Here is a 27,777-nt window from a genome sequence, read left to right as displayed (position 1 = left end):
AATCTCCAGACTTGGGCTGATAAGTGGCAAGTAACATTCGCGCCAGGCAATGACCATCTCCAGCAAGAGAGAATCTGACCATCTCCCCTTGACATTCAATTGCATTACCATCGCTGAATCTCCCACTATCAACATCCTAGGGCTACCATTGACCAGAAACTGAACTGGAGTAGCCATATAAATACAGTGGCTACAACAGCAAGTTAGAGGCTGGGAATCCTGCGGTGAGTAACTGACCTCCTGACTCCCCAAAGCCTGTCCACCATCTACAAGGCACAAGTCGGGAGTGTGATGGCATACTCTCCACTTGCCTGGATGGGTGCAGCTCCAACAACACTCAGGAGGCTCGACACTATCCAGGACAAAGCAGCCCGCTTGATTGGCACCCCATCTACAAACATTCACTCCCTCCACCACCGACGCACAGTGGCAGCAGTGTGTACCATCTACAAGATGCACTGCAGCAACGCACCAAGGTTCCTTTAGACAGCACCTTCCAAACCCGCGACCTCTATCAACTAGAAGGACAAGGGCAGCAGATGCCTGGGAACACCACCACCTGCAAGTTCCCCTCCAAGTCACACACCATCCTGACTTGGAAGTATATCGCTGTTCCTTCACTGTCGCTGGGTTAAAATCCTGGAACTCCCTTCCTAACAGCACTGTGGGTGTACCTACCCCACATGGACTGCAGCGGTTCAAGAAGGCAGCTCACCACCACCTTCTCAAGGGCAATTAGGGAAGGGCAATAAATGCAGGCCTGGCCAGTGACGTCCACATCCCATGAATGAATTTTTAAAAAGCCCCGCTGAGGAAACCTGGCTGGCAAACTGGCAGGAGTTGGAGGTGAAAGTCACCACTCGGCTGGGGCGCTGGACAGGACTGCTCCGAGTGCTTTCCTACAGGGGCTGAGCGCTGGTCATAAACCAACTGGTGGCCTCGATACTGTGGTACCGATTGGTTACTTTGGCCCTGCCCCTACCTTTGCCACCAAGTTCCTAAAGAAGCCTGTCTTTTATCGGGATCTATTCAGAGTCTGGAACATGGTCACCTCCAGTCAGGGCGCTCCCCCACTGGCAGAGGAGAGCGCCTCAGCTGTCCGGGCGGCCGACTCCAGGAACGGACCGGCGGGCGGTGGAGTAGCCGAAGCCCCCGGGATGCCCCTCGCTGCGGGTGTGAAGGGGGTTTGGGAGTGCGGAATGTTCCCAGCTGAGCCGACCCCTGGTCTGCTGGAACTGCTCATCGGACCCAGGCCCCGAAACCCTCCTCGGGAGCTGGTCCCGCAGAACCCGAGCTGCCTCTCGGAAATGCCCTCTGTGCCATTCCACACGGCGCAGAGGGGTTTCCTGTATGGGCTGCTCCTGCGCACTCTCCACTTCCTCGCCCTCGTCAGCTGCCCGGACACGCCGTGGCGGTCCGTGTTGCCACCTGGCGGTGAGGTGAAACCCCGGTGGAGGACTCTACACGGGAGTCTGCCCCCTTTACATCGGGGACCTGGGGTGGAGGGTGTTGCACAGAGCAGTCCCGTGCAATAGGTTTAAGCAGGTTCACGGACTCCCAGGCTGTCTGTACTTTCTGCGGCCTGGACGAGTCCGTGTTCCATGTATATATAGAGTGTGCGATGTTGCAGCCCCTGTTTGCGTATTTAAAGGGGCTATTCAAGCTTTTGGCTGCACTTCAGCCCCGCTCTCCTGATCTTTGGGCACCCGGTGCGGAGAGGCGTGGGCCGGGAGGAGGATCTCAGGGGCATTACATCTCAGGCCTGGCATAGGAGGGAGAGAGCGGTAATGTCTGGCCAAGGTGGCAATTCACAGGTCCAGGCTGCGGGCCTGTCGGGGGGAGGGGGTTCTGAGGTTGTGAGTTAGATGCAGAGTTAGATGCTAGGTTAGATGCAGAGTAAAGCTCCATCTACACTGTCCTCATCATCATCGCTCACTCCAACTGCAGGAGACCACTTCTTCGAATCATAGAATGGTTACAGCACAGAAAGAGGCCATTTGGCCCATCAGGTCTGTCCTGGCACTTCCTAGGGTGTTGGTGCGACTGTTTCATTGCAGCCAAAGCCGCCTGGAGTTTTGCACCTCCCTTGGAACTGGCTTGCTATTCCAAGTTTAAACAGGGTTTTCAACCTAGCAGTATGGGCTTGCGATGAGCTAAAGATCCCAGAGGTTAAATCCTGATGTATTATTAAACCACCATCAAGCTCCCCTCTCACTCTTACTCATTGTAGTTGCTGATAAAATAGTCTTGCCAATAGCCTGGATACAAGAAAGGACCAGAATAGTTCTAAACTCTCCGCCTCAGATGTACCGATTGTTCCAGGAAATTTATTGCACAAACAGGTAAATATAATCATTTATTAGTAACTAAATATTTACAGTAATGATTGTTGTCCAAGGATGTGAGCTACAGCCTGCCGTAACATTCTTTCATCATTCCCAGAATCATACAAAGCACAGGAGGAGTCCATTCGGCCCATCATTCCTGTGCCAGCTCTATGGAAGATCTATCCAATTAGCCCCACTCTCCCCCCCCCCTGCTCTTTCCCCCATCTCCCTGCAAATCTTTCCCCTTCCAGTATTTCTCCAATTCCCCCTTTTGAAAGTTACTATTGAATCTGCTTCCACCGCCCTTTCAGGCAGCGCGTTCCAGATCACAACAACTCACTGCGTCAAAAAACATTCTCCTCCTCTCCCCCCCTCTGGTTCTTTTACCCATTATCCTCAATCTGTGTCCGTCTGGTTACCAACCCTCCCGCCACCGGGAACAGTTTCTCCTCATTTACTCCATCGAAACCCCCTCATGATTTTGAACGCCTCGATTAAATCTCCCCCTTAACCTTCTCTGCTCTAAGGAGAACAATCCCAGCTTCTCCAGTCTCTCCACATTAACTGAAGTCCTTCATCCCTGGGACCATTCCAGTAAATCTCCCTCCGCACCCTCTCCGAGACCCCGACATCCTTCCTGAAGTGTGTGGTGACCGGAATTGGACACAATAGCAGCAGTATATAATATATAATCTTCTTTCCCATCCTCTCCCCATTTCCGTCCATCCTCTCCTACATTCACAACGCCATTCTGTGAGAAGCAGGTATACCTGCACCGCTCTCCGCGTGGGAGACCCGAGGTGCTATTTGACTGCGGGGGGCATCGCGGTCAACTTGCTGGGGGGAGCGTTTTGGGGGTGTGGGTGGGCTATTGACGCGCAGCACGAGCTCAGGTTGACGTTACTGCTCTCTCCCTCCTACGCCAGGCTATTCCTTGCTCAGGGGCATCTGGAATGCCTCCTCCAGCAGCAATCTCCCCACCCACCCCCCGGCCCTGGGACGTGCTGTGGGATCTTCCTGCAGCCTCGACTGCTCGATTAATGGGGCAGTCACCAAATTGTTAAAGCAAAGGCGCGGTACACAACCCGTCCATTCCGTGCAATTGGACTGATGCGACAAACTGCTTTGACCTTCTCCACCACAGTCCCAAACCCCGAGGGGGTTCCATTCCTGCCACTCGGGGGGGGGGGGGGGGGGGGGGTGGATTAACAGTCACGTCCGTTGCCATCCAAAAAGGCCAGACGAACGCATAGGCCATGCACCAAGAATGATTGCTGTGTGGTTCTTCACAAGCGATCCTCTTCAAGGCAATTCTCTTCCCTTTCTGAAATAGAAGGAGAGACAGTTTTACGCCAAATGTCCTGGTTCCTATTTGTTTGTACCAGCTGTGTATTGTCAAGCCAACCTCATCTGAGACCCGTTTAGAAACCCTGGGAAAATTCTCCCCCTTGCTGGTCTGAGCCTCCCACATTCAGTTGAAGAAGGGGGGACAGCTGCCTGGCTGAGATACAGGAACACAGGAACAGGAGGAGGCCATTCAGCCCCTCCAGCCTGTTCCGCCATTCAATGAGATCACGGCTGATCTGTGATCCAACTCCATATTCCCGCCTTTGCCCCGTATCCCTTAAAACAAAAATCGATCAATTCCTGATTCAAAATGAACGATTGATCCAGACATCGATTCCTGTTTGCGGAACAGAATTTCCGAACTTCTCCCGCCCTGTGTGTGTGGAAGCATTTCCGAATTTCACTCCTGAAAAGGTCTGGCTCTAATGTTTAGACTCGGCCCCCCGAGTCCGAGACTCCCAAACCAGCGGGAATAGTTTCTCTCCATCGACCCTATCAGTTCCCACTTCATTTCCCAAAATCTTGTCAGACCACTCCCTAACCTTCTAAATTCCCGGGAATGCAACCTGAGTATTTGAAACTCTCCTCGTAATTTAACCCTTGGTGTCCCGATATCATTCTGGTAAATCTACACTGCACTCCCTCCAAGGACAATATCTCCTTCCTAAGGTGTGGGGCCCAGAACTGCTCCAGGTAACTCCAGGTGTGGTCTAACCAGGGCTTTGTAAAGCTGAAACATGACTTCTCCCCCCCTTGTATTCTAGTCCTTCCATCAGGCTTCCTCATTATTTTTTGTACCTCTCGTGACATTTTAATGATTAGTGTCCCTGGACCCTCCAAGTCTCTTTGGACCTCCACTGTTTCCAGCTTTTCACCATTGAGAAAGTCCCCATGTTTGATCCTTTAAAAGTCCAAAATAGATGACCTCATATTTGCCAACGTTGAAATCCATTTGCCACGGTTTTCCCCATTCAGGTGATTTATCAACATCTCTTTTTGTAATTTTATGCTTCTATTTACACAGCTTACAATGCTGCCCATCTTTGTGGCATCGGCAAATTTGGAAATGTCGATTTCTATTCCGGGACTCGCAGCTACCTCTCTGCTCCTAAAAAAAAACAACCCTAGTCCACCACCAGTTCCGTCTTTTACTTACCATGGGGATTGGACACCCAGGGATTGTCATTGAGGCAATTTTCATGGCTGCTTGTCACTGTAAACGACAAAAACACACAGACCCGTCAGGTGAAAACTACAAGACTGCTACCGATTTACTGACATCGGGAATGTACGTCCCGACATCGGGAATGTACGTCCCAAGATCGCAAAGAGATTTCTGTGTCTCTGAACCTCACGGAAACGACAGCTCCTTGCTGGCCTTTAGACTCCACGTGAGCCTCTACCCTGTCTTACTAAAGGCACCCACATGAATGAGAGTTATTTCAGCAACAATTTCCTTTTAGAAATTCATTCTTGATGTGGGCATCACTCACGAGGCTGGCAATTATTGCCCCTCGAGAAGGCAGTGGGTGGGTCATCTTCTGGAACCACTGTGTGGTGATACAACTGAGACGCTACTTCAGCGGGCAGTTAAGTGTTAACTGCTTTGGTGTGCAGACAGGAGTCACATGTAGGCCCAGACAGGGTAAGGGGGCAGCAGTGCAGCACTCCTTCACTTTATTGCCCCCCGACAGTGCAGCACTCCCTCAATACTGACCCTCCGACAGCGCGGCGCTCCCTCAATACTGACCCTCCGACAGCGCGGCGCTCCCTCAGTATTGACCCTCCGACAGTGCAGCACTCCCTCAGTACTGACCCTCCGACAGTGCGGCACTCCCTCAGTACTGACCCTCTCACAGTGCGGCACTCCCTCAGTACTGACCCTCCGACAGTGCGGCAATCCCTCAGTACTGACCCTCCGACAGTGCAGCACTCCCTCAGTACTGACCCTCCGACAGTGCGGCACTCCCTCAGTACTGACCCTCTCACAGTGCAGCACTCCCTCAGTACTAACCCTCTCACAGTGCAGCACTCCCTCAGTACTGACCCTCCGACAGTGCAGCACTCCCTCAGGACTGACCCTCCGACAGTGCGGCACTCCCTCAGTACTGACCCTCTCAGTGCGGCACTCCCTCAGTACTGACCCTCCGACAGTGCGATGCTCCCTCAGTAGTGACCCTCCGATAGTGCGGCGCTCCCTCAGTACTGGCCCTCCGACAGCACAGCGCACCCTTTGTACTGACCCTCCGACAGTGCGGCACTCCCTCAGTACTGACCCTCTCACAGTGCAGCACTCCCTCAGTACCGATGCTCCGACAGTGCGGCGTTCCCTCAGTACTGACCCTCCAACAGCGCAGCGCGCCCTTCGTACTGACCCTCCGACAATGCAGCACTCCCTCAGTACTGACCCTCCGACAGTGCGGCACTCCCTCGAGGATTGTCAGCCTGGATTATGGGCTCAAGGCTCAAGAGCTGGTATCAAACCAAGGCGAGAGATGAGTTATTGTTAATTCATTCTGGGGTTGGGGGCGGGGTAAAGCCTACATTTTTTGCCCATCTCCAATTTCCCTTTGACAAGATGGTGGTGTGTGAATGCAACTGAGTGCCTTGCTAGGCCATTCAAGAAGGCAGTTAAGTATCAGCACATTGCTGTGGGTCTGGATGGTGTCACATGTAGGCCAGACCAGGGAAGGATGGCAGATTTCCTTCCCGGAAGGACATTCGTGAACCAAGTGGGTTTTTATGACATTCTGGTAGTTTCATGGTATGGACAGTCAAATCCATGTCATGTTCAGAGAGGGTCCTCGCTGTTGCTCACCTGAATATATCATTTGCATCTTTATCCTTCGGTACAGTATTAGTCCCACCGCGAGGGCCAGAACTACTCCAGTCAATAGGGCTGCTACAATTGGAGCTAAGTTAGTGTTGTCCTGAGTGATCTGCCTCTCACCTAAATTAAAAGAATCTTCTTGAGAGCGAGTTCGTGGAAGTAAACATTCGGGGAGATGTAACAACAACAGTGTGCATTCATATAGCAACTTTACAAGACTAAGCCTTCCCATGGCACTTCACTGTTAGCAAACAAAACATGGCACATAAGGAGATATGAGGACAGGTTGGGCCAAAGGGGTATTTTTAAGGAGCGTCTTAAAGGAGGAGAGAGGGAGAGAGAGGTGGAGAGGTTTAGGGAGGGAATTCCAGAGCTTAGGGCCCCAGGCAGCTGAAGGCACGGCCGCCAATGGAGGACCGATGGGAATCGGGGGATAGATGAGAGGCTGGACATAGACGAGGGCAGCTATAAAGGGGCTGCCAACTCAGTTCTGGTCTCTGTATTACGAAAAGGATGTAGAAACACTGGAGAACTGGTGCGAAAAAGATTTAATAGAGTGAAAGCAGAAGTGAGAGGTTATAACTATCAGGATAGATTGAACAGGCTGGGGCTCTTTTCTGTAGAAAAGAGAAGGCTGAGGTGTGACCTGATAGAGGGCTTCAAAATGATGTAGGGGTTTCGATAGGGGAGACGTAGAGAAGATGTTTCCACTTGTGGGCGAGAACAGAGCTTGGGGACCATCAATATAAGACAGTCTCTAATAAATCCAATCGGGAATTCAGGAGAAACTTCTTTCCACAGAGTGGTGAGAATGTGGAACTCGCTCCCACAGGGAGTGGTTTTGAGGAGCTTCATAAAGGAAGAGAGGGCAAGAGGCAGAGAGGTTTAGGGAGGGAATTCCAGAGCTCAGGGCCCCAGGCAGCTGAAGGCATGGCCGCCAATGGTGGAGCGATGGGAATCGGGGGATGGGCAAGAGGCCGGAATTGGAGGAGTGCAGAGATCTCGGAGGGTTGTAGGGGCTGGAGGAGGTTACAGAAATAGGGAGGATTGCAGGGGCTGGAGGAGGGTACAAAGATAGGGAGGGTTGTAGGGGCTGGAGGAGGTTACAGAGATAGGGAGGATTGCAGGGGCTGGAGGAGGTTACAGAGACAGGGAGGGTTGTAGGGGCTGGAGGAGGTTACAGAGACGGAGAGGGTTGTCGGGGCTGGAGGAGGTTACAGAGATGGGGAGGGTTGTCGGGGCTGGAGGAGGTTACAGAGACAGGGAGGGTTGTAGGGGCTGGAGGAGGTTACAGAGACGGAGAGGGTTGTCGGGGCTGGAGGAGGTTACAGAGATGGGGAGGGTTGTCGGGGCTGGAGGAGGTTACAGAGACAGGGAGGGTTGTAGGGGCTGGAGGAGGTTACAGAGACAGGGAGGGTTGTAGGGACTGGAGGAGGTTACAGAGATAGGGAGGGTTGTAGGGACTGGAGGAGGTTACAGAGATAGGGAGGGTTGTAGGAGCTGGAGGAGGTTACAGAGATAGGGAGGGTAGTAGAGGCTGGAGGAGGTTACAGAGACAGGGAGGGTTGTAGGGGCTGGAGGAGGTTACAGAGACGGAGGGTTGTAGGGGCTGGAGGAGGTTACAGAGATAGGGAGGGTTGTAGGGACTGGAGGAGGTTACACAGATAGGGAGGGTTGTAGGGACTGGAGGAGGTTACAGAGATAGGGAGGGTTGTAGGAGCTGGAGGAGGTTATAGAGACAGGCAGGGTTGTAGGGGCTGGAGGAGGTTACAGAGACAGGGAGGGTTGTAAGGGGCTGGGGGAGGTTACAGAGATAGGGAGGGTTGTAGGGGCTGGAGGAGGTTACAGAGATAGGGAGGGTTGTCGGGGCTGGAGGAGGTTACAGAGACAGGGAGGGTTGTAGGGGCTGGAGGAGGTTACAGAGATAGGGAGGGTTGTCGGGGCTGGAGGAGGTTACAGAGACAGGGAGGGTTGTTGGGGCTGGAGGAGGTTACAGAGACAGGGAGGGTTGTAGAGGCTGGAGGAGGTTACACAGACAGGGAGGGTTGTTGGGGCTGGAGGAGGTTACAGAGACAGGGAGGGTTGTAGAGGCTGGAGGAGGTTACAGAGATAGGGAGGGGGTGAGGAGGCCATGGAGGGATTTGAAAACAAGGATGTGAATTTTAAAATGGAGGTGTTGCTGGACCGGGAGCCAGTGTCGGTCAGCGAGTAACAGGGGGTGACGGGTGAACGGGACTGGGTGCGAGTTAGGACACTGGGGCAGCAGAGTCTCAGATGAGCTGAAGTTTACAGAGGGTGTGAGATGGGAGGCGGGGCAGGAGGGGGTTGGAATCGTCTGGAGGCAGCAAAATATATTTCAGCGCAAGTGTACAGCTGAACAGCAAATTAACAGGGAATGAAGAAAATTACATTTCCAGCGATCGGACGTCTTCGTCTGTCCAGTACGGATGTTGTAGATGGAACAGGTGAAAGTTGCGTCAACCATGACAATGATACGCAGGACACTGGTCACATTCCAGAGTCGACTGACAGGATCAGGATCCATTCTCGTCTCCACCTGGCTGTGTTCAGGCAGTGAATTGCCCCTTCCATCCGTCCAATTAACAACAGGCTGTGGATACCCACTGGAGGAATGGCAGGTGAGATTCACTGCCTCACCTGCACGAATATCTTTCATGTCCGGCCCTGATAATACTGGGCTGCTGTAATCAGCTAAAGTACATCAAAAACATGGTGTTAACACAGTGGAAAGGTTCCTTAGTTCATAGATTTCTAAAATTCCCTCCCAATGTCAGATGGTTCTAGGTTTGTCCTCTGTTCTGTTGTCAGCCAAGGCTCAGTGGGTGTGTGTGTCTCTCTCTCAAAGTCAGGAGGTCGTGGGGTGGAGTCCCCTCGCCGGAGACTTGAATCCCATAATCGGGGCCGACACTCCCACTGCCAGCACTGTGGGAGTGCTGCACTGTCGAGGAGTCAGTCTTTCGGATGAGACAATAAACTGAGGTTCTCTGATGGATCCACTTCACGGGAATGTAAATCAAGCAACAATTTGACACCGAGCCACATCAGGAGACATTAGGGACCAGCGACCAAAAGCTCAGTCAAAGAGGTCGGTTTTTAAGGAGCGTTTTAAAGGAGGAGAGAGAGGGACAGAGAAGTTTAGGGAGGGAATTCCAGAGCTCAGGGCCCCAGGTAGCTGAAGGCACGGCCGCCAATGGTGGAGCGATGGGAATCGGGGGATTGGCAAGAGGCCGGAATTGGAGGAGCGCAGAGATCTCGGAGGGTTGTAGGGGCTGGAGGAGGTTACAGGGATAGGGAGCGGTGTAGGGGCTGGAGGAGGTTACAGAGATAGGGAGGGTTGTACGAGATGGAGGAGGTTACAGAGATAGGGAGGGGTGTAGGGGCTGGAGGAGGTTACAGAGATCGGGAGGGTTGTAGGGGCTGGAGGAGGTTACAGAGACGGAGGGTTGTCGGAGCTGGAGGAGGTTACAGAGAGAGGGAGGGTTGCAGGGGCTGGAGGCGGTTACAGAGACAGGGAGGGTTGTCAGGGTGGGAGGAGGATACAGAGATAGGGAGGGTTGTAGGGGCTGGAGGAGGTTACAGAGATAGGGAGGGTTGTAGGGGCTGGAGGAGGTTACAGAGATAGGGAGGGTTGTAGGGGCTGGAAGAGGTTACAGAGATAGGGAGGGTTGTAGGGGCTGGAGGAGGTTACAGAGATAGGGAGGGTTGTAGGGGCTGGAGGAGGTTACAGAGATAGGGAGGGTTGTAGGGGCTGGAGGAGGTTACAGAGATAGGGAGGGTTGTAGGGGCTGGAGGAGGTTACAGCCATAGTGAGGGGGCGAGGAGACCATGGAGGGATTTGAAAACAAGAATGTGAATTTTAAAATGGGAGGTGTTACCGGACCGGGAGCCAGTGTCGGTCAGTGAGTAACATGGGGTGACAGGTGAACAGGACTGGGTGCGAGTTAGGACACGGGGGCAGCAGAGTCTCGGATGGGCTGAAGTTGATGGAGACGGGTTTACCAATTCCTTACCCGCTGTGACGAGGGCGACGTTGGTCTCTTGCACCTTTTGGTGCTCCGTGCCGCTCTTCCTCAACACAATGCACTTGTACGCCCCTTCATCGGCCAGTCCCACGGCACTGAGCACGAGTGACAGATTGCCTTGTGCAACCTTCTCCACGGAGACCCTTGTCCGATTCCTGTACCTGGCGTTCTGGAACTCGTTCCGTTCACTCTCTCCGTACTGGGCGTGCACCAGATCATCGCCTTCCGTCTGCCACAGGACGCGCAGATTGGGCGCAGTTCGGCCTTTGGTCATGCTGTAGCTGCAAGGCAGCATGACCTGCTTCCCTATAATCCCCAGGACCGAGGGGTAACCTTGAGCTGAAACAGAAACAATTAGATCACGGTGACGCCAAACTTACATTAAACACTGCTTCGGACTCAGCTGCAATATTTGGAACAGAGGGCGGGGACGTAGAGTTGAAGTAGAACATCAGCCATGACTCAGAATGGGGGAGCAGTCTCGTGGGGCTGAATGGCCGCCTCCTGCTCCCTTTTCTTATGAAAAGAGGAGGAGGCCATTCAGCCTCTCGAGACTGTTCCTCCATTCAATCAGATCACGGCTGATCTGTATCTTAACTCCATCTCCCCGCCTTGGCCCTTTCCCAACAAAAAATCTATCCATCTCAGTTTTGAAATTTCCAATTAACCCCCCTCCGGCCTCGACAGCTTTTTGGGGGAGAGAGTTCCAGATTCCCACTCCCCTTTGTGTGAAGAAATGCTTCCTGACATCACCCCTGAACGGCCTGGCTCCAATTTAAAAATTCTTCCCCCTTGTGGACTCTCCCCCCCGACAGAGGAAATAGTTTCTCTCCATCGACCCGATCGAATCCTTTAATCATCTTTAAACCCCTCGATTAGATCACCTTGTAATTGCATCCAATTCCGGTCACCACACACTTTAGGAAGGATGTCGAGTCCTTGGAGAGGGTGCGGGGGGAGATTTACTGGAATGGTCCCAGGGATGAGGGACTTCAGTGAATGTGGAGAGACTGGGAGAAGCTGGGATTGTTCTCCTTCGAGCAGAGAAGGTTAAGGGGGAGATTTAATCGAGGCCTTCAAAATCATCAGGGGGTTTCGATGGAGTAAATGAGGAGAAACTGTTCCCAGTGACAGGAGGGTCGGTAACCAGAGGGACACAGATTGAGGATAATGGGTAAAAGAACCAGAGGGGGAGATGAGGAGAATGTTTTTGACACAGTGAGTTGTTGTGATCTGGAACGCGCTGCCTGAAAGGGAGGTGGAAGCAGATTCAATAGTAACTTTCAAAAGGGGGAATTGGAGAAATACTGGAAGGGGAAAAATTTGCAGGACGATGGGGGAAAGAGCAGGGGAGGAGAGTGGGGACTAATTGGATAGATGTTTCATAGAGCTGGTACAGGGACGATCGGCCGAATGAACTCTTTCCTGTGCTGTGTGATTCTACAATCTATGTGTCCCTGACACAAGTCTGGAGAGTCCCCATTTCCTCCAATTCCGGCCTCTTGTCCATCCCCCGGTTCCCATCGCTCCAACATTGGCAGCCGTGCCTTCAGCTGCCTGGGGCCCTAAGCTCTGGAATTCCCTCCCTAAACCTCTCCGCTTCTCTCTCTCCTCCTTTAAGACTCTCCTTAAAAACCGACCTATTTGACCGAGCTTCTGGTCGCCGGTCCCTAATATCTCCTAATGTGGCTCAGGGTCAAATTTAGCCTAATTAACCCTCCTGTGAATGGGGAATTGGGAAGATTTACTATGTCAAAGTTGCGCGTTGCTGTTGTGAATATGTTCCAGGGGATTGAAGTGAGAGTCAGGGAGATTCCCAGCCTCTCGCTGTGCCAAACACACATTCCTGATTGTCTCGTTCACTGCTCTGCGATCATCCTGAATTTTAGGCCTCAGGCTGAGCCTCGGGCCTCCCAATAAAAACAGCCTCAATAGGAAGGCCCGCCCTGCGGTCTCACCTGCTCCCACGCAGCTCATGACAAGGTGCAGCCCGACTAACCAGTTCTTCATCCTAAAGAGGAAAGCGAAGGTAATATTAATTTACAGCTGCAACCTAGCTCTAGACTTTATAAAAAAAAAGGCCCAGTGATCATCCCATCACAGCCTTCAAAATGTTTGCCTTTATTTTCGTTTGGTTCTCCCAGTTTCCTGCCTCCCCCACCCTCGACCCATCTCCGAAACCCGACAGGAGCTACAAACGGGGTGCAGCTCCCTCCGCTCCCCAGTGACAAGTGAACTGAATGGAGGAGGCCATTCGGCCCGTCCTGTCTGTGCCGGCTCTCTGTCAGAGCAACCCAGCTAGTCCCACAGCTCCCCGCCTTTTCCCCCTAGCCCCCGCACAACTTTACTCTTCGCATCATTATCCAGTTCCCTTTTTGAAAGCCACCATTGAATGTGCCTCCACCACACTCTCGGGCAGCGCATTCCACATCCCAAACACTCGCTGGCCAAAGAATTTCCCCCCCCCCCCTATTCCGCCATTGCTTCTTTTGCCAATCGCCTTAAATCGACGTCCTCTGGCTCTCGGCCCGTCCGCCAACGGGAACAGTTTCTCCCGATCGACTCTGTCCAGACCCCTCGAGATTTGGACAGACTGCAGCCGCTGGGATTGTTCTCCTTAGAGCAGAGAAGGTTAAGGGGGAGATTTAATCGAGGCAATAAAAATTCGGAAGAATTTTGAGAGAGTAAAAACGAACACACGAATCAGGAGCAGGAGGAGGCCACTCGGCCCCTTGAGCCTGCTCCGCCATTCAATAAGTTCATGGCTGAACTGATTCCTCCACATTACCCCCGATAACCTTTCACCCCCTTGCTCATCAAGAATCTATCTACCTCTGCCTTAAAAATATTCAAAGACTCTGCTTCCACTGCCTTTTGAGGAAGAGAGTTCAAAAGACTCACGACCCTCTGAGAGAAAATTTCTCCTCATCTCTGTCTTAAACGGGTGACCCCTTATTTTTAAACAGTGACCCCTAGTTCTAGATTCTCCCACAAGGGGAAACATCCACTCCACATAAGGTGAAAGTGAAGGAGCAACATTTGCAGGATTATGGGGGTCGAGCAGGGGGAGTTTGTGGGGCTAATTGGAGAGATCTTTCAAAGAGTTGGCACAGGAGCGATGGGTCAAATGGCCTCGTGCTTTGCTGGATCTGGTACTGATTCTGAAAGTAAATGTGGGAATGGTCAAGGGAACTGGAGAAGATGTCAGCTTAACTTCCAAAGGTTGCATGACATCAGAAACCAATTTATTCTGAGAGAGATGGTGGTGCAACAGGGGGAATCCCCACGTCGCGTGGGGGCTGTCCCTGCATTTTGCGAAAAGAAATCAAAATATTTTTTAAAAACCAAACTAGTGAGGGATTTTATTTGCAGAGTTTATTACCACAAACTGGACCTGCTTCCACCACCCTTTCAGGCAGCGCGTTCCAGATCACAAAAACTCACTGCGTTGAAAAAATTCTCCTCCTCTCCCCCCTCTGGTTCTTTTACCCAATTTCCTCAATCTGTGTCCCTCTGGTTACCGACCCTCCTGCCACTGGGAACAGTTTCTCCTCATTTACTCCATCAAAAACCCCCTCATAAACCCAGGGGAGAAACCACGTGCTCAGGCAATTCGGCCACAGCAGGCATTACACCTTGAGAAACGTGCAGAATCCATCACAAGGGGCCCATGGGCTATTAGCGAGGGAACTCCCCGCGTCCCCCACCCACGGCGAATCGACTATTCCTCGCTTGTCCCCCACCTCCCTCTTTAACCAAGGGCGCTGAGAGTAAATATTGGACCCTAATCTCCTGACGCAGCAGCGAGCCGAGGAGACAACCCAGGGCACATCTCTGCCTGCTCTGCTTGACTTAGTTCCAGGACAGGAGTGGAAGCCCTGCATTTCTCTCGCCCCTTTCACCACCTCAGGACGTCCCAAAACGCAGCACAGCCAATGAAGTAATTTTTTGGAAGTGTGCTCACTGTTGTAATGTAGGAAACGCAGTAGCCAATTGCGCACAGCAAGATCTCACAAACAGCAATGTGATAATGACCCAGATCACCTGTTTTTTTTTAGTGATGTTGGTTGAGGGATAAATATTGTCCCCAGGACACCGGGGAGAACTCCCCCCACCCCCCGCTCTTCTTCTAAATAGTGGCCGTGGGATCTTTTACACCCACCTGAGAGGGCAGACGGGGGCCTCGGTTTAATGTCCCATCTGAAAGACGGCACCTCCGACAGTGCAGCACTACCTCAGTACTGACCCTCTGACAGTGCAGCACTCCCTCAGTACTGACCCTCTCACAGTGCAGCACTCCCTCAGGACTGACCCTCTCACAGTGCAGCACTCCCTCAGGACTGACCCTCTGACAGTGCACCACTCCCTCAATACTGACCCTCCGACAGTGCACCACTCCCTCAATACTGACCCTCCGACAGTGCTCCACTCCCTCAGTACTGACCCTCCGACAGTGAAAAACTCCCTCAGTACTGACCCTCCGACAGTGCAGCACTCCCTCAGTACTGACCCTCCGACAGTGAAAAACTCCCTCAGTACTGACCCTCCGACAGTGCAGCACTCCCTCAGTACTGACCCTCCAATAGTGGAGCACTCCCTCAGTACTGACCCTCCGACAGTGAAAAACTCCCTCAGTACTGACCCTCCGACAGTGCAGCACTCCCTCAGTACTGACCCTCCAATAGTGGAGCACTCCCTCAGTACTGACCCTCCGACAGTGCAGCACTCCCTCAGTACTGACCCTCCGACAGTGCAGCGCTCCCAAAGTACTGACCCTCCGACAGTGCAGCGCTCCCAAAGTACTGACCCTCCGACAGTGCAGCACTCCCTCAGTACTGACCCTCCGACAGTGCAGCACTCCCTCAGTACTGACCCTCCGACAGTGCAGCACTCCCTCAGTACTGACCCTCCGACAGTGCAGCACTCCCTCAGTACTGACCCTCCGACAGTGCAGCACTCCCTCAGTACTGACCCTCCGACAGTGCAGCACTCCCTCAGTACTAACACCAGAAATGCCAGACTAGATTTTGTTTGATCTTAAGTCTGTAGAGTGGGGCTCGAAGCCACATCATTCTGACTCAGAGATGAGAAAGCTACCCACTGAGACTTTAAAACTCTCTGATTTAACCCTGTGTCACCCACAACCGAAACAGCTGTGTTTCTCCGGAAAGATGAGAAATGTGTTCCCGAAGGTTTGGAGCTGGATTTTCCCCAGAGTCTCCCCACCCCAGTTTCAAGTTGCGCTCAATTGCTCTTGCCCCTTTGGGACAGCTGCCTGCTTGAGGGGGTTGGTCATATTTGACTGACAACTGGTTCTCTGGGCAGCACTCTAATATAAGGGGTGGGGGGAGGATTTTGGTGATGCGCATGAGCAATGGAGACCATATGAGCTGACAACGAGCAAATAAATGATCCCCACATTCCACTATTCCCCCGTTACTCACAGGGCCTCAGGTCTAGCACAAGGTGTCAGGCCTACAACAGAACATCAGGACGACAACAGGACATCAGGCCTAGAGCAGATCATCAGGCCTGACATCAGCCTTACAACAAGATGTCAGGCCTGCAACAGGGCGTCAGGCCTACAACAGGGCGTCAGGCCTACAACAGGGCGTCAGGCCTACAACAAGATGTCAGGCCTACAACAAGATGTCAGGCCTACAACAGGGCGTCAAGCCTGCAACAGGGCGTCAGGCCTGCAACAGGGCGTCAGGCCTACAACAGGGCGTCAGGCCTACAACAGGGCGTCAGGCCTACAACAGGCTTCTGGGCTGATAATTGATTGCATTAAAAAGATGGAACTTGCATTTCTGTAGCGCCTTGCACCACCTCAAAATGTCCCGAAGAACTTTACAGCCGATGAAGTACTTCTTTTTGGAAGCGTAGTCACTGTTGTAATCTAGTGAATCATGGCAGCCAATTTATGCACAGCAAGATCCCACAAACAACAATGAAATGAATGACCAGATCATCTGTTATGGCTGTTGGCGGAGGGCTAAATGTTAGTGCAGCAATGGTAGCGGGTGAATTTGCTGTGTCCGTGCCAGTGAGAGCTATATGCATACTTTGGTTCTGTCTTCACAAAGGAGGACACAAATATCATAGCAGAAATGTTGGGGAACACAGGGTTTAGTGAGAGAGAGGAACTGAAGGAAATCAGTATTAGTAGAGAAATGGTGTTGGGGAAATTGATGGGATTGAAGGCCGATAAATCCCCAGGGCCTGATGGTATGCATCCCAGAGTACTGAAGGAAGTGGCCCTAGAAATAGTGGATGCATTGGTGGTCATCTTCCAAGATTCTATAGACTCTGGAGCAGTTCCTACAGATTAGAGGATAGCTAATGTAACCCCACTATTTAAAAAGGGAGGTAGAGAGAAAGCAGGGAATTATAGACCAGTCAGCCTGACGTCGGCAGTGGGGAAAATTCTAGAGTCCCCATTATCAAAGATTTAATAGCAGAGCACTTAGAGAACAGTGGTAGAATCAGACAGAGTCAGCATGGATTTGCGAAAGGGAGATCATGCTTGACAAATCTACTAGAATTCTTCGTGGATGTAACTAGTAGAGTTGATGAGGGGGAGCCAGTGGATGTGGTTTATTTGGACTTTCTGAAGGCTTTTGACAAAGTCCCACATAAGAGATTAGCGTGTAAAATTAAAGCGCATGGGATTGGGGGTTGTGTATTGCGATGGATAGAAAATCGGTTGGCGGACAGGAAACAAAGTGTAGGGATAAATGGGTCTTTTTCCGAATGGCAGGCAGTGACTATTGGGGTACTGCAGGGATCAGTGCTAGGACCCCAGCTATTCACAATATACATTCATGATTTAAATGAGGGAATGAAATGTAATATCTCCAAATTTGCAGATGACAGAAAACTGGGTGGGAGGGTGAGTTGTGAGGAGGATGCAGAGAGGCTTCAGGGTGATTTGGACAAGTTGAGTGAGTGGGCTAATGCATGGCAGATGCAGTATAATGTGGATAAATGTGAGGTTATCCACTTTGGTAACAAAAACGGCTATAAACTGAGAGAGGTCAATATGCAGCAAGACCTGGCTGTTCTCGTACACCAGTCGCTGAAGGTAAGCATGCAGGTGTAACAGGCGGTAAAGAAGGCAAATGGTATGTTGGCCTTCATAGCGAGAGGATTCGAGTACAGGAGCAGGGATGTCTTGCTGCAATTATACAGGGCCTTGGTGAGAGTACACCTGGAATATTGTGTGCAGTTTTGGTCTCCTTATCTAAGGAAGGATGTTCTTGCTATAGAGGGTGTGCAGCGAAGGTTTACCAGACTGATTCCTGGGATGGCGGGACTGACGTATGAGGAGAGATTGAGTCGGTTAGGATTATATTTGCTGGAGTTCAGAAGAGTGAGGGGGGATCTCATAGAAACTTATAAAATTCTAACAGGACTTGACAGGGTAGATGCAGGAAGGATGTTCCCGATGGTGGGGGAGTCCAGAACCAGGGGTCATAGTCTAAGGATACGGGGTAAACCTTTCAGGACTGAGATGAGAAATTTCTTCACCCAGAGAGTGGTGAGCCTGTGGAATTCACTACCATAGAAAGCAGTTGAGACCAAAAGATCGTATGTTATCAAGAAGGAGTTAGATATAGCTCTTGGGTCTAAAGGGATCAAAGGGTATGGGGGGATAGCAGGAACAGGTTACTGAGTTGGATGATCAGCCAATGTCATAATGAATGGCGGAGCAGGCTCGATGGGCCGAATGGCCTACTCCTGCTCCTATTTTCTATGTTTCTATGAATGTGGGCACCACTAACAGCCTCTTTCCAGATGACTGATATCCCCAGCCATCTCCCCCCAGTGCTCAATGGCTCCTTCAGAATGATCCCGGGCTGAAAGGGTTAAATGATGAGGACAGGTTGCACAGTATTCCAGGCTTGTATTCCCTCGCGTGTAGGTGATTAAAGGGGGTGATCTAATCAAGGGGTTTAAGATGATTAAAGGATTCGATCGGGTCAGTAGAGAGAAACTATTTCCTCTGGTCGGGGGGAAGAGTCCAGAACTAGGGGGCAGAACCTTAAAATTGGAGCCAGGCTGTTCAGGGGTGATGTCAGGAAGCATTTCTTCACACAAAGGGGAGTGGAAATCTGGAACTCTCTCCACCCAAAAAGCTGTCGAAGCCGGGGGTCAATTGGAAATTTCAAACATTGAGATTGATTGATTTTTTGTCGGGGAAGGAGATTAAGAGTTACAGAACCAAAACGGGGAGATGGAGTTAAGATACAGATCAGTCATGATCTCATTGAATGGAGGAACAGTCTCGAGGGACTGAATGGCCTCCTCCTGTTCCTGTGTAACAGGCTCGAGAGGGGTCTGAATGGGGTCTGAAGAACATTGGAACATGAAAATTTACTTGAAAAATCCACACAAACTTTCACAGTATTAAGAAAGTGGATTTAGACTTAGAACAAGCATTTTCTCCTGTAGTGACCATCAGTAATTGATCATGGCTTCGGACTATAATACATTCATTTTACTCAACAAAACTTTTTGTTTAAAATCCAGCCACTTGCCTGCAGTTTTAAGATATTTCAAAAAGTTACCTGTCGTTTTAATTTATTCCCAAAATGTAATGTTAAATCTGAAATTAGTCCCAAAATTTAAACTCAAATTTGAAATCCTTCCCAAAAGTTTAACTTAAATTTTAAACTAATCCCCAAAAGGTTTCCCTCAGCTTCAAACTATTCCCAAAAGTTTCACTTAAATTTTAAACTATTCCCCAAAACTTTATCATCTGTTTGAAACTGTTCACAAAAAGGTTATCTTCAGTTTCAAACAATTCCCAAGCGTTTTCCTTCAGTTTTAAGATACTTTAAAAGTTCTGAAAAAGTTATAACTTACTTTGAATGGGTAACATGGAGGAAATGCAAAGTAGAACAGTGTGTTGTCAGCCCCGCTGAGACACTGAACTTTGAGTTCCACTCACGCTATCACCGGTATCCGTTCGCTGCAGGGTTTCACTGTTGCTCCAGTCAAGTCTAGGAGGTTCTATGCTTAAACTGAAATGAGAAGGTCCGGACTTTCCCCTGAGAGAGATACCGCCTTCCTATGAGATCAACATGTGTGCACAAACCTCATGAGGTTACTTGTTAAAATGCTTCCTCTGTGCCAGTACGTACAAACGATCATACGAATTCAGAGCAAGAGTAGGACACTCAGCCCCTCAAGCCTGCTCTGCCATTCATGGCTGATCTGAATGTAATCGCGACTCCACACCCCTGATAACCTTTCACCCCCTTTGCTTATCAAGAATCTATCTACCTCTGCCTTAAAAATATTCACAGACTCTGCTTCCACTGCCTTTTGAGGAAGAGAATTCCAAAGACTCACGACCCTCTGAGAGGAAAAGATTTCTCCTCACCTCTGTCTTAAAGGGGTGACCCCTTATTTTTAAACAGTGACCCCTAGTTCCAGATTCTCCCACAAGGGGAAACATCCTCTCCATATCCACCCTGTCAAGATCCCTCAGAATCCTATATGTTTCAATCAAGTCTCCTCTTACTCTTCGAAATTCCAGCGGATACAAGCCTAGCCTGTCCAATCATTCCTCATAAGACAGCCCGCCCATTCCAGGTATTAGTCTAGTAAACCTTCTCTGTACTGCCTCCAACACATTTACATCCTTCCTCAAATAAGGAGACCAGTACTATACACAGTACTATACACAGCACTATGCCCACATTCATAGAAACATAGAAAATAGGAGCAGGAGTAGGCCATTCAGCCCGTCGAGCCTGCTCCGCCATTCATTATGATCATGCCCGATCATCCAACTCAGTAACCTGTTCCCGCTTTCACCCCATACCCTTTGATCCCTTTAGACCCAAGAGCTATATCTAACTCCTTCTTGAAAACATACAATCTTTTGGTCTCAACTGCTTTCTGTGGTAGTGAATTCCACAGGCTCACCACTCTCTGGGTGAAGAAATTTCTTCCTCATCTCAGTCCTGAAAGGTTTACCCCGTATCCTTAGACTATGACCCCTGGTTCTGGACTCCCCCACCATCGGGAACATCCTTCCTGCATCTACCCTGTCAAACAATTTTATAAGTTTCTATGAGATCCCCCCTCACTCTTCTGAACTCCAGCGAATATAATCCTAACCGACTCAATCTCTCCTCATACGTCAGTCCCGCCATCCCAGGAATCAGTCTGATAAACCTTCGCTCCACTCCCTCTATAGCAAGAACATCCTTCCTTAGATAAGGAGACCAAAACTGCACACAATATTCCAGGTGTGGCCTCACCAAGGCCCTGTATAATTGCAGCAAGACATCCCTGCTCCTGTACTCGAATCCTCTCGCTATGAAGGCCAACATACCATTTGCCTTTTTACCACCTGTTGCACCTGCATGCTTACCTTCAGCGACTGGTGTACGAGAACACCCAGGTCTTGCTGCATATTGACCTCTCTCAGTTTCTCGCTGTTCAAATAATAATCTCCTTCCTGTTTTTGTTACCAAAGTGGATAACCTCACATTTATCCACATTATACTGCATCTGCCATGCATTAGCCCACTTACTCAACTTGTCCAAATCACCCTGAAGCCTCTCTGCATCCTCCTCACAACTCACCCTCCCAATGCCCTTATAGCTGAAGCATAACCTCCCTACTTTTATATTCAATTCCCCTCGCGATAAACAATAACATTCTATTAGCTTTCCTAATTACTTGCTGTACCTGAATATTAACCTTTTGCGATTCATGCACGAGGACGCCCAGATCCCTCTGCATCTCAGAGCTCTGCAATCTCTCACCATTTAGATAATATGCTTCTTTTTTATTCTTCCTGCCAAAGTGGACAATTTCACATTTTCCCACATTATACTCCATTTGCCAGATCTTTGCCCACACACTTGACCTATCTATATCCTTTTGTAGGTATTTGAGTGTATTTTTATAATCCTCATCATGGGAGAGGGAGATTTACTGGAATGCTCCCAGGGATGAGGGACATCAGTTAATGTGGAGAGACTGGAGAGGCTGGGATTGTTCTCCTCAGAGCAGAGAAGGTTAAGGGGGAGATTTAATCGAGGCGTTCAAAATCATGAGGGGGTTTCGATGGAGTAAATGAGGAGAAACTGTTCCCAGTGGCAGGAGGGTCGGTAACCGGAGGGACACAGATTGAAGATAATCGGTAAAAGAACCAGAGGGGGAAGATGAATTTTTTTTGACTCAGTGAGTTGTTGTGATCTGGAACGCGCAGCCTGAAAGGGCGGTGGAAGCAGATTCAATAGTAACTTTCAAAGAGCCAGCACAGGCACGATGGGGTGAACAGCCTCCTTCCTAGCTGCGTGATTCTGTGGCCTCTTCCCAGCTTTGCATCTTACCCTTACAAAACTTACCCATTGTGCTATGTTAACTTGGCTTATTGTGGAATGGATCCTGGAGCTGTTAAATGCCCCAGTTCATGTCACTAGGGGTCACTAGGCCTCGTGTGATGGTATTCCTGAGTATGGATGACATCATCAGGAACGACATTCCTGTGCTGTTTCTGTTTTGAAGTTGTCATTATGACATCTGATATTGCCACACGGTGACTCAGAGAGTGGCCAGACAGGTCTGGGGGGGTGACATCAGATTTTTACAGTCCAGCCTTGTTCAGGACGTTGTTAGGGCTCCATTTTAAGAATACAAACCCATCCTCTCCATGAAGTCAATCGAAGGGGCTTTCTTTCACTTCCGAATTACTGGGTCGATAACCTTTGCTCAGCAAGGCCCAAGGTCAACAATAGCATCTTTAGCATGCCGCGCCGCAGAGGAAAATGAGACGCGGTCTGACCCCGGGGCACATGAGGAGATATTCGGGACCGGTGACCAAAAGCTCGGTCAAAGAGTTCAGTTTTAATGAGCATCTTAAAGGGGGGGGAGAGAGAGAGAGACGGGAGAGATGTAGGGACGGAATTACATGACTGGGAGCACACAAGGTGTGAACCAAAGTTACCTCAGTCTTATACCCTGTAGTAAATTCCATTTAAACTACTGAACCAGAGGGATGGTCTTCGATGGGAGAGTTAGAGGACTAGAGGGATGGTCTTCGATGGGAGAGTCAGGGGACTGGAGGGATGGTCTTCGATGGGAGAGTTAGGGGACTAGAGGGATGATCTTCGATGAGAGAGTTAGGGGACTGGAGGGATGGTCTTTGATGGGAGAGTTAGGGGACTAGAGGGATGGTCTTCGATGGGAGAATGAGGGGACTAGAGGGATGGTCTTCGATGGGAGAGTTAGGGGACTAGAGGGATGGTCTTCGATGGGAGAGTCAGGGGACTAGAGGGATGGTCTTTGATGGGAGAGTTAGGGGACTTGAGGGATGGTCTTCGATGGGAGAGTTCGGGGACTGGAGGGATGGTCTTCGATGGGAGAGTTAGGGGACTAGAGGGATGGTCTTCGATGGGAGAGTCAGGGGACTAGAGGGATGGTCTTCGATGGGAGAGTCAGGGGACTGGAGGGATGGTCTTCGATGGGAGAGTTAGGAGACTGGAGGGATGGCCTTCGATGGGAGAGTCAGGGGACTGGAGGGATGGTCTTCGATGGGAGAGTTAGGAGACTGGAGGGATGGTCTTCGATGGGAGAGTTAGGGGACTGGAGGGATGGTCTTCGATGGAAGAGTTAGGAGACTGGAAGGATGGTCTTGGATGGGAAAATTTCCAACATTACAGTAGAGACTACACTTCAAAAGTGCCTGTAAAACCTTTGGGCTTCCCTGAACTTGTGAAAGGTGCTATCTAAATGCAGGTTCATTCATTCATGCGTTGATGGTTTCTTTTCACTCGATGGAACCCGTAGCCCAGCATTTGTATATGAATAAAAGCAGCCAATGTAAATGTGGGCCTCTGAGCAGAAAGCTTTTTCGGAAGTAGACTGTCACTCAGCTGATGCAAACAGTAGCAGTGGCTTTACATTTATCTGAAGGAGGATTTATCCTGTGTGGTGGTGGTTAGGGTGATGTAACCAGCTCTCAGTGTGGGTTTCCATTTCCAAACGTCACACTCTCTCCTTATTTTTGAACCATGCCACATTCCACAGTTTACATGCCACAGGAAGTGCCGCTTGAAACTATCTCGCTAGTTGTGGGCGGACGAGTTTCTATACAAGACAGTGAGACTGGAGGGGAATCTCAGAAGGAAATGATTGAGAAATAGAGAGAGGGAGAGACAGAGTGGGGTATCGAGGCTGAGATGCCTGTTCGGGACAGGAGGAGGCTATTCAGTCCCGCCATTCAGTAAGACCATGGCTGATCTTCCAACTTAACCTCGCTGTCCTGCTCTATCTCCATATTCCTCCTTCCATGCTGTATTATTCTGAGGCAGGGTTCAATAAAGGTTCACTGGACTGATTCCTGGGATGAGGGGGTTGTCCTATGAGGAGAGACTGAATAGATTGGGCCTATATTGTCTGGAGTTTAGAAGAATGAGAGGTGATCTCATTGAAATGTATAAAATTCTCAGAGGTATTGACAGGGTAGATGTTGAGAGGCTGTTTCCCCTCCGACTAGAGAGTCCAGAACTGGGGGCGGGGGGGGGGTCCCAGTCTCAGGTTAAGGGGTCGGCCATTGGGGATTGAGATGGGGAGGAATGTCTTCACTCAGAGGGTTGTGAATCTCTGGAATTCTCTACCCCAGAGAGCTGTGGATGCTCAGTTGTTGAGCATATTCAAGACCGAGATCGAGAGATTTCTGGGCGCTGAGGGAGATCGAGGGATAGGGCAGGAAAGTGGAGTTGAGATAGATGATCAGCCATGATCTTATTGAATGGGGTAGCAGGCTCGAGGGGCCGAATGGCCTCCCCCTGCCCCTGTTTCCGAAGTTCTTGCGCTCTAGTGTCTGTCTATATCCCTGGCAGTGAATTCAGTCTGTGTTTACATCACAGTTTCTGCATGGCGAGGAAGTGAAACCTCTCGTCCTTTGCTGTTGCCTTGACATGTGAAAACACACTCTGTCACGTGTGGAAGGAGGAGGCGGAAGACTGAGAGAGAGAGAGAGAGAGAGAGAGCGCGAGACGTCAACCCACACTGAGACATTTCTTTAGACTCTCGTCAAAGAATGAATCACTGTAACTTGTTAAACTGGCAGTCAGCTGCAGGAAAGGGAAGTGAAAATGAATAAAAGGGAGACGGGGGAGATAGTGGCGTAGTGGTCATGTCACTGGACTACTAATCCATAGGCCCAGGCTAATGCCTTGAGGGCACGGGTTCAAATCCCACCACGGCAACTCCTGGAATTTAGATTCAGTTCAATAATGAATAAAAATCTGGGATTGATAGCGGTCATCGATTGTCGTGAAAAGACCCATCTGGTTCGCCAACGCCCTTCTGGGAAGGAAATCTGCCGTCCTTACCTGGTCTGGCCTACATGTGACTCCAGACCCACAGCATTGTGGGTGACTCTGAACTGCCCCCTGAAATGGCCGAGCAAGACTCTCGGTTCAAGGGCAATTCGGGATGGGCATTAAATACTGGCCTGGCCAGTGACGCCCACGTCCCACGAAGGAGTTTCTCCTTGGGGGAAAAGGAGATTGAGGGGAGATCTGATTGGGACGTACAAGATTAGGGTGGACAAAGGAAAGCTGTTCCTATTCGCTGATGGTACAAGGAACGTTTTTTTTACACAGCGAGTGGTAGTGACCTGGAACTCGCTGCCCACGAGGGTGGGGGAAGCGGAGAATATCAATGATTTCAAAAGGGAACTGGATGGGAGGTTGAGGGGAATAAACCTGCAGGGTAACGGGGATGGAGCGGGGGCGTGAGACTGACTGGAGTGCTCCACAGAGAGCTAGCATGGACCCGATGGGCCGAGTGGTCCCCCTCCTGTTCCGTAATGACTGTGACCTCAAGCTGATTTCATCGCGAACATAGGAAGAAGTCTTTGGCCACTGTTTTCAAATCCCTCCAGGGCCTCGTTGCACCCCCCACCCCTCTCCCTACACCAGTCCCTATCTCTGTCACCTCCTCCAGCCCCGACAACCCTCCGAGATCTCTGCCCTCCTCCAATTCCGGCCTCTCGCCCATCCCCCCCCGATTCCCATCGCTCCACCCTCGGCAGCCGTGCCTTCAGCTGCCTGGGGCCCAAGCTCTGGAATCCCCTCCCTGAACCTCTCCGCCTCTCTCTCTCTCCTCCTTTAAGACGCTCCGTAAAAGCCGACCTCTTTGACCGAGCTTTTGGTCGCCCGTCCCTGATATCTCCTCGTGTGGCTCGGGGTCAAATTTTGACTGAGCGTTCTGCTAAACTACAGGCCCTATATAAATGCAAATTGTTGTTATCGCAAATAACAGGCAGGGAAAGATCAGTCTTACGATTGCTGAGCACATCTTATCCAGACATTTCCTAATCCTCCTCAGACATCTAATCTCCTGGAAGGGTCTCGAAGGGAAAATTGCTTTCCAACCCCTTCGGACAATCAAAACCAGTCCAGAAGATCCCATGTGTAGGTTAATGGTTAAACACCTGAAATGTACAGTAAGGTGCCGAACAGGGAGCACTTTCAGAGAGCTAGTACTGACCTGATGGGCAGAAAGGTCTCCTCGGTGCTGTAATAGTCCACCATTCGAAGTCTGGCCTGCACATGAGCAGGTTATAAAAGTGCTCCAGGTGGAGAGCTGTCGTCAGAACTGGCCTTTGTGTGGCCCTCAGATCACAACTGAAATGTCTTGATTTTTTTCACTGTGGGGATGACTAAAAGGGACTTTCCAGTCCTTTTTTGGAGTCTTTACTTCGAATCGGTTGCCTTCCTGTGGTTCCAAATCAGAAAGAGAAGGGGGAAAAAAATTGAATGGAAGAGCCCCCAGGAGGGGAAGCCTCTCACTGGGCTTGCTGAGAAATTTAGTCCCAGGATTGGCTGGGGCCTAAGTAGGCCTTCAATGCCATTCACATTTCAGCCAGTTCCTTCAAATGTTTGGTTACTTCAACTTGGTATCTTGGGCTTTATAAACAGAGGACAAAAACTGGGCAGGTCCCACTTGCGTCCAATTCTGGGCACCACGTTAGGAAGAGCGGAAAGGATTTGGAGAGGGTGCGGAGGGAGATTTACTGGAATGGTCCCAGGGATGAGAGACTTCAGTTAATGCGGAGAGACTGGGAGAATCTGGGATTGTTCTCCTTAGAGCAGAGAAGGCTAAGGGGGAGATTTAATCGAGGCGTTCAAAATCATGAGGGGGGAGAGTGGGGACTAATTGGATAGATCTTTCAAAGAGCCGCAGAGCTGAAGTGTCAACTCTGCTTCTCTCTCCGCAGATGCTGCTGGACCTGACCTGCTGAGTGTTTCCAGCACTTTCTGTTTTTATTTCAATTTAAAAAGCATGATCTGGGTCATTGTCACATTGCTGTTTGTGGGATCTTGCTGTGCGCAAATTGACTGCCGCGTTTCCTGCATTAAAACCGTGACCACACTTCAGAAAGAAGTCCTTCATTGGCTGTGAGGGGCTTTGGGACCTCCTCAGCTCACGGTTCTAAGTTCTCTCTCTCCCCCTCTCGTTCTGTCTTTCCAGTACAGGGCTCACAGTGCAGATAAGCTGGATGAATGGCTCCCTTCTCAGAGACGTGTCTGTATTCGTTTACTGCTCAGGGTCATTCGATGAACAAAGGCATGTTGCTAAATTCTGACATGTCTCTGTTGTCAACAGAATCTGCCAGATTTATTCCTGCGACTCTAATCTGATTTCTTCATCAGTAACTATTCTGCTCACGACCCGTTGCGTTATCAGTGGGTTTTGGACACTCTCGCCTCTGAGTCACAAGCATGTGGGGTCAAATCTGGACTCCACAGATCCATAATCCAGGCTGACATTTTTTAAATACTCATTTATGGGATGTGGGCGTCGCTGGCCAGGCCAGCATTTTATTGCCCATCCCTAATTGCCCTTGAGAAGGTGGTGGTGAGCTGCCTTCTTGAACCACTGCAGTCCATGTGGGGTAGGTACACCCACAGTGCTGTTAGGAAGGGAGTTCCAGGATTTTGACCCAGCGACAGTGAAGGAACGGTGATATAGTTCCAAGTCAGGATGGTGTGTGACTTGGAGGGGAACTTGCAGGTGGTGGTGTTCCCATGCATCTGCTGCCCTTGTCCTTCTAGGTGGTAGAGGTCGCGGGTTTGGAAGGTGTTGTCAAAAGGAACCTCGGTGAGTTGCTGCAGTGCATCTTGTAGATGGTACACACTGCTGCCACTGTGCGTCAGTGGTGGAGGGAGTGAATGTTTGTAGATGGGGTGC

General features: G+C 50.4%; 1 protein-coding gene across 3 annotated transcripts; it reads right to left on the bottom strand.

The window, feature by feature from the left end:
- Positions 1–2,343: 2,343 nt before the first annotated feature.
- Positions 2,344–26,550, bottom strand: LOC137352667 (CD276 antigen homolog). Of its 3 annotated transcripts, none has more exons than XM_068018375.1 (7): positions 26,074–26,550; positions 12,506–12,558; positions 10,536–10,886; positions 8,914–9,216; positions 6,493–6,624; positions 4,831–4,887; positions 2,344–3,651 (listed from the first exon to the last, which is right to left on the bottom strand). In XM_068018375.1, the coding sequence occupies exons 1-7, from the start codon at positions 26,115–26,117 to the stop codon at positions 3,614–3,616; spliced, it is 978 nt and encodes a 325-aa protein (XP_067874476.1). In that variant the 5' UTR covers positions 26,118–26,550; the 3' UTR covers positions 2,344–3,613. The 3 variants fall into 3 exon arrangements, with proteins under 3 accessions (XP_067874476.1, XP_067874477.1, XP_067874478.1); XM_068018376.1 differs by lacking the exon at positions 26,074–26,550 and adding an exon at positions 19,416–19,722; XM_068018377.1 differs by lacking the exons at positions 12,506–12,558; positions 26,074–26,550 and adding an exon at positions 19,416–19,724.
- Positions 26,551–27,777: the final 1,227 nt, after the last annotated feature.

The sequence above is a fragment of the Heterodontus francisci genome, chromosome 39 (genome assembly GCF_036365525.1).
Source record: "Heterodontus francisci isolate sHetFra1 chromosome 39, sHetFra1.hap1, whole genome shotgun sequence".
In the NCBI taxonomy this organism is placed as follows: Eukaryota; Metazoa; Chordata; class Chondrichthyes; order Heterodontiformes; family Heterodontidae; genus Heterodontus; species Heterodontus francisci.
This window is presented reverse-complemented; position numbering and strand designations above follow the sequence as displayed.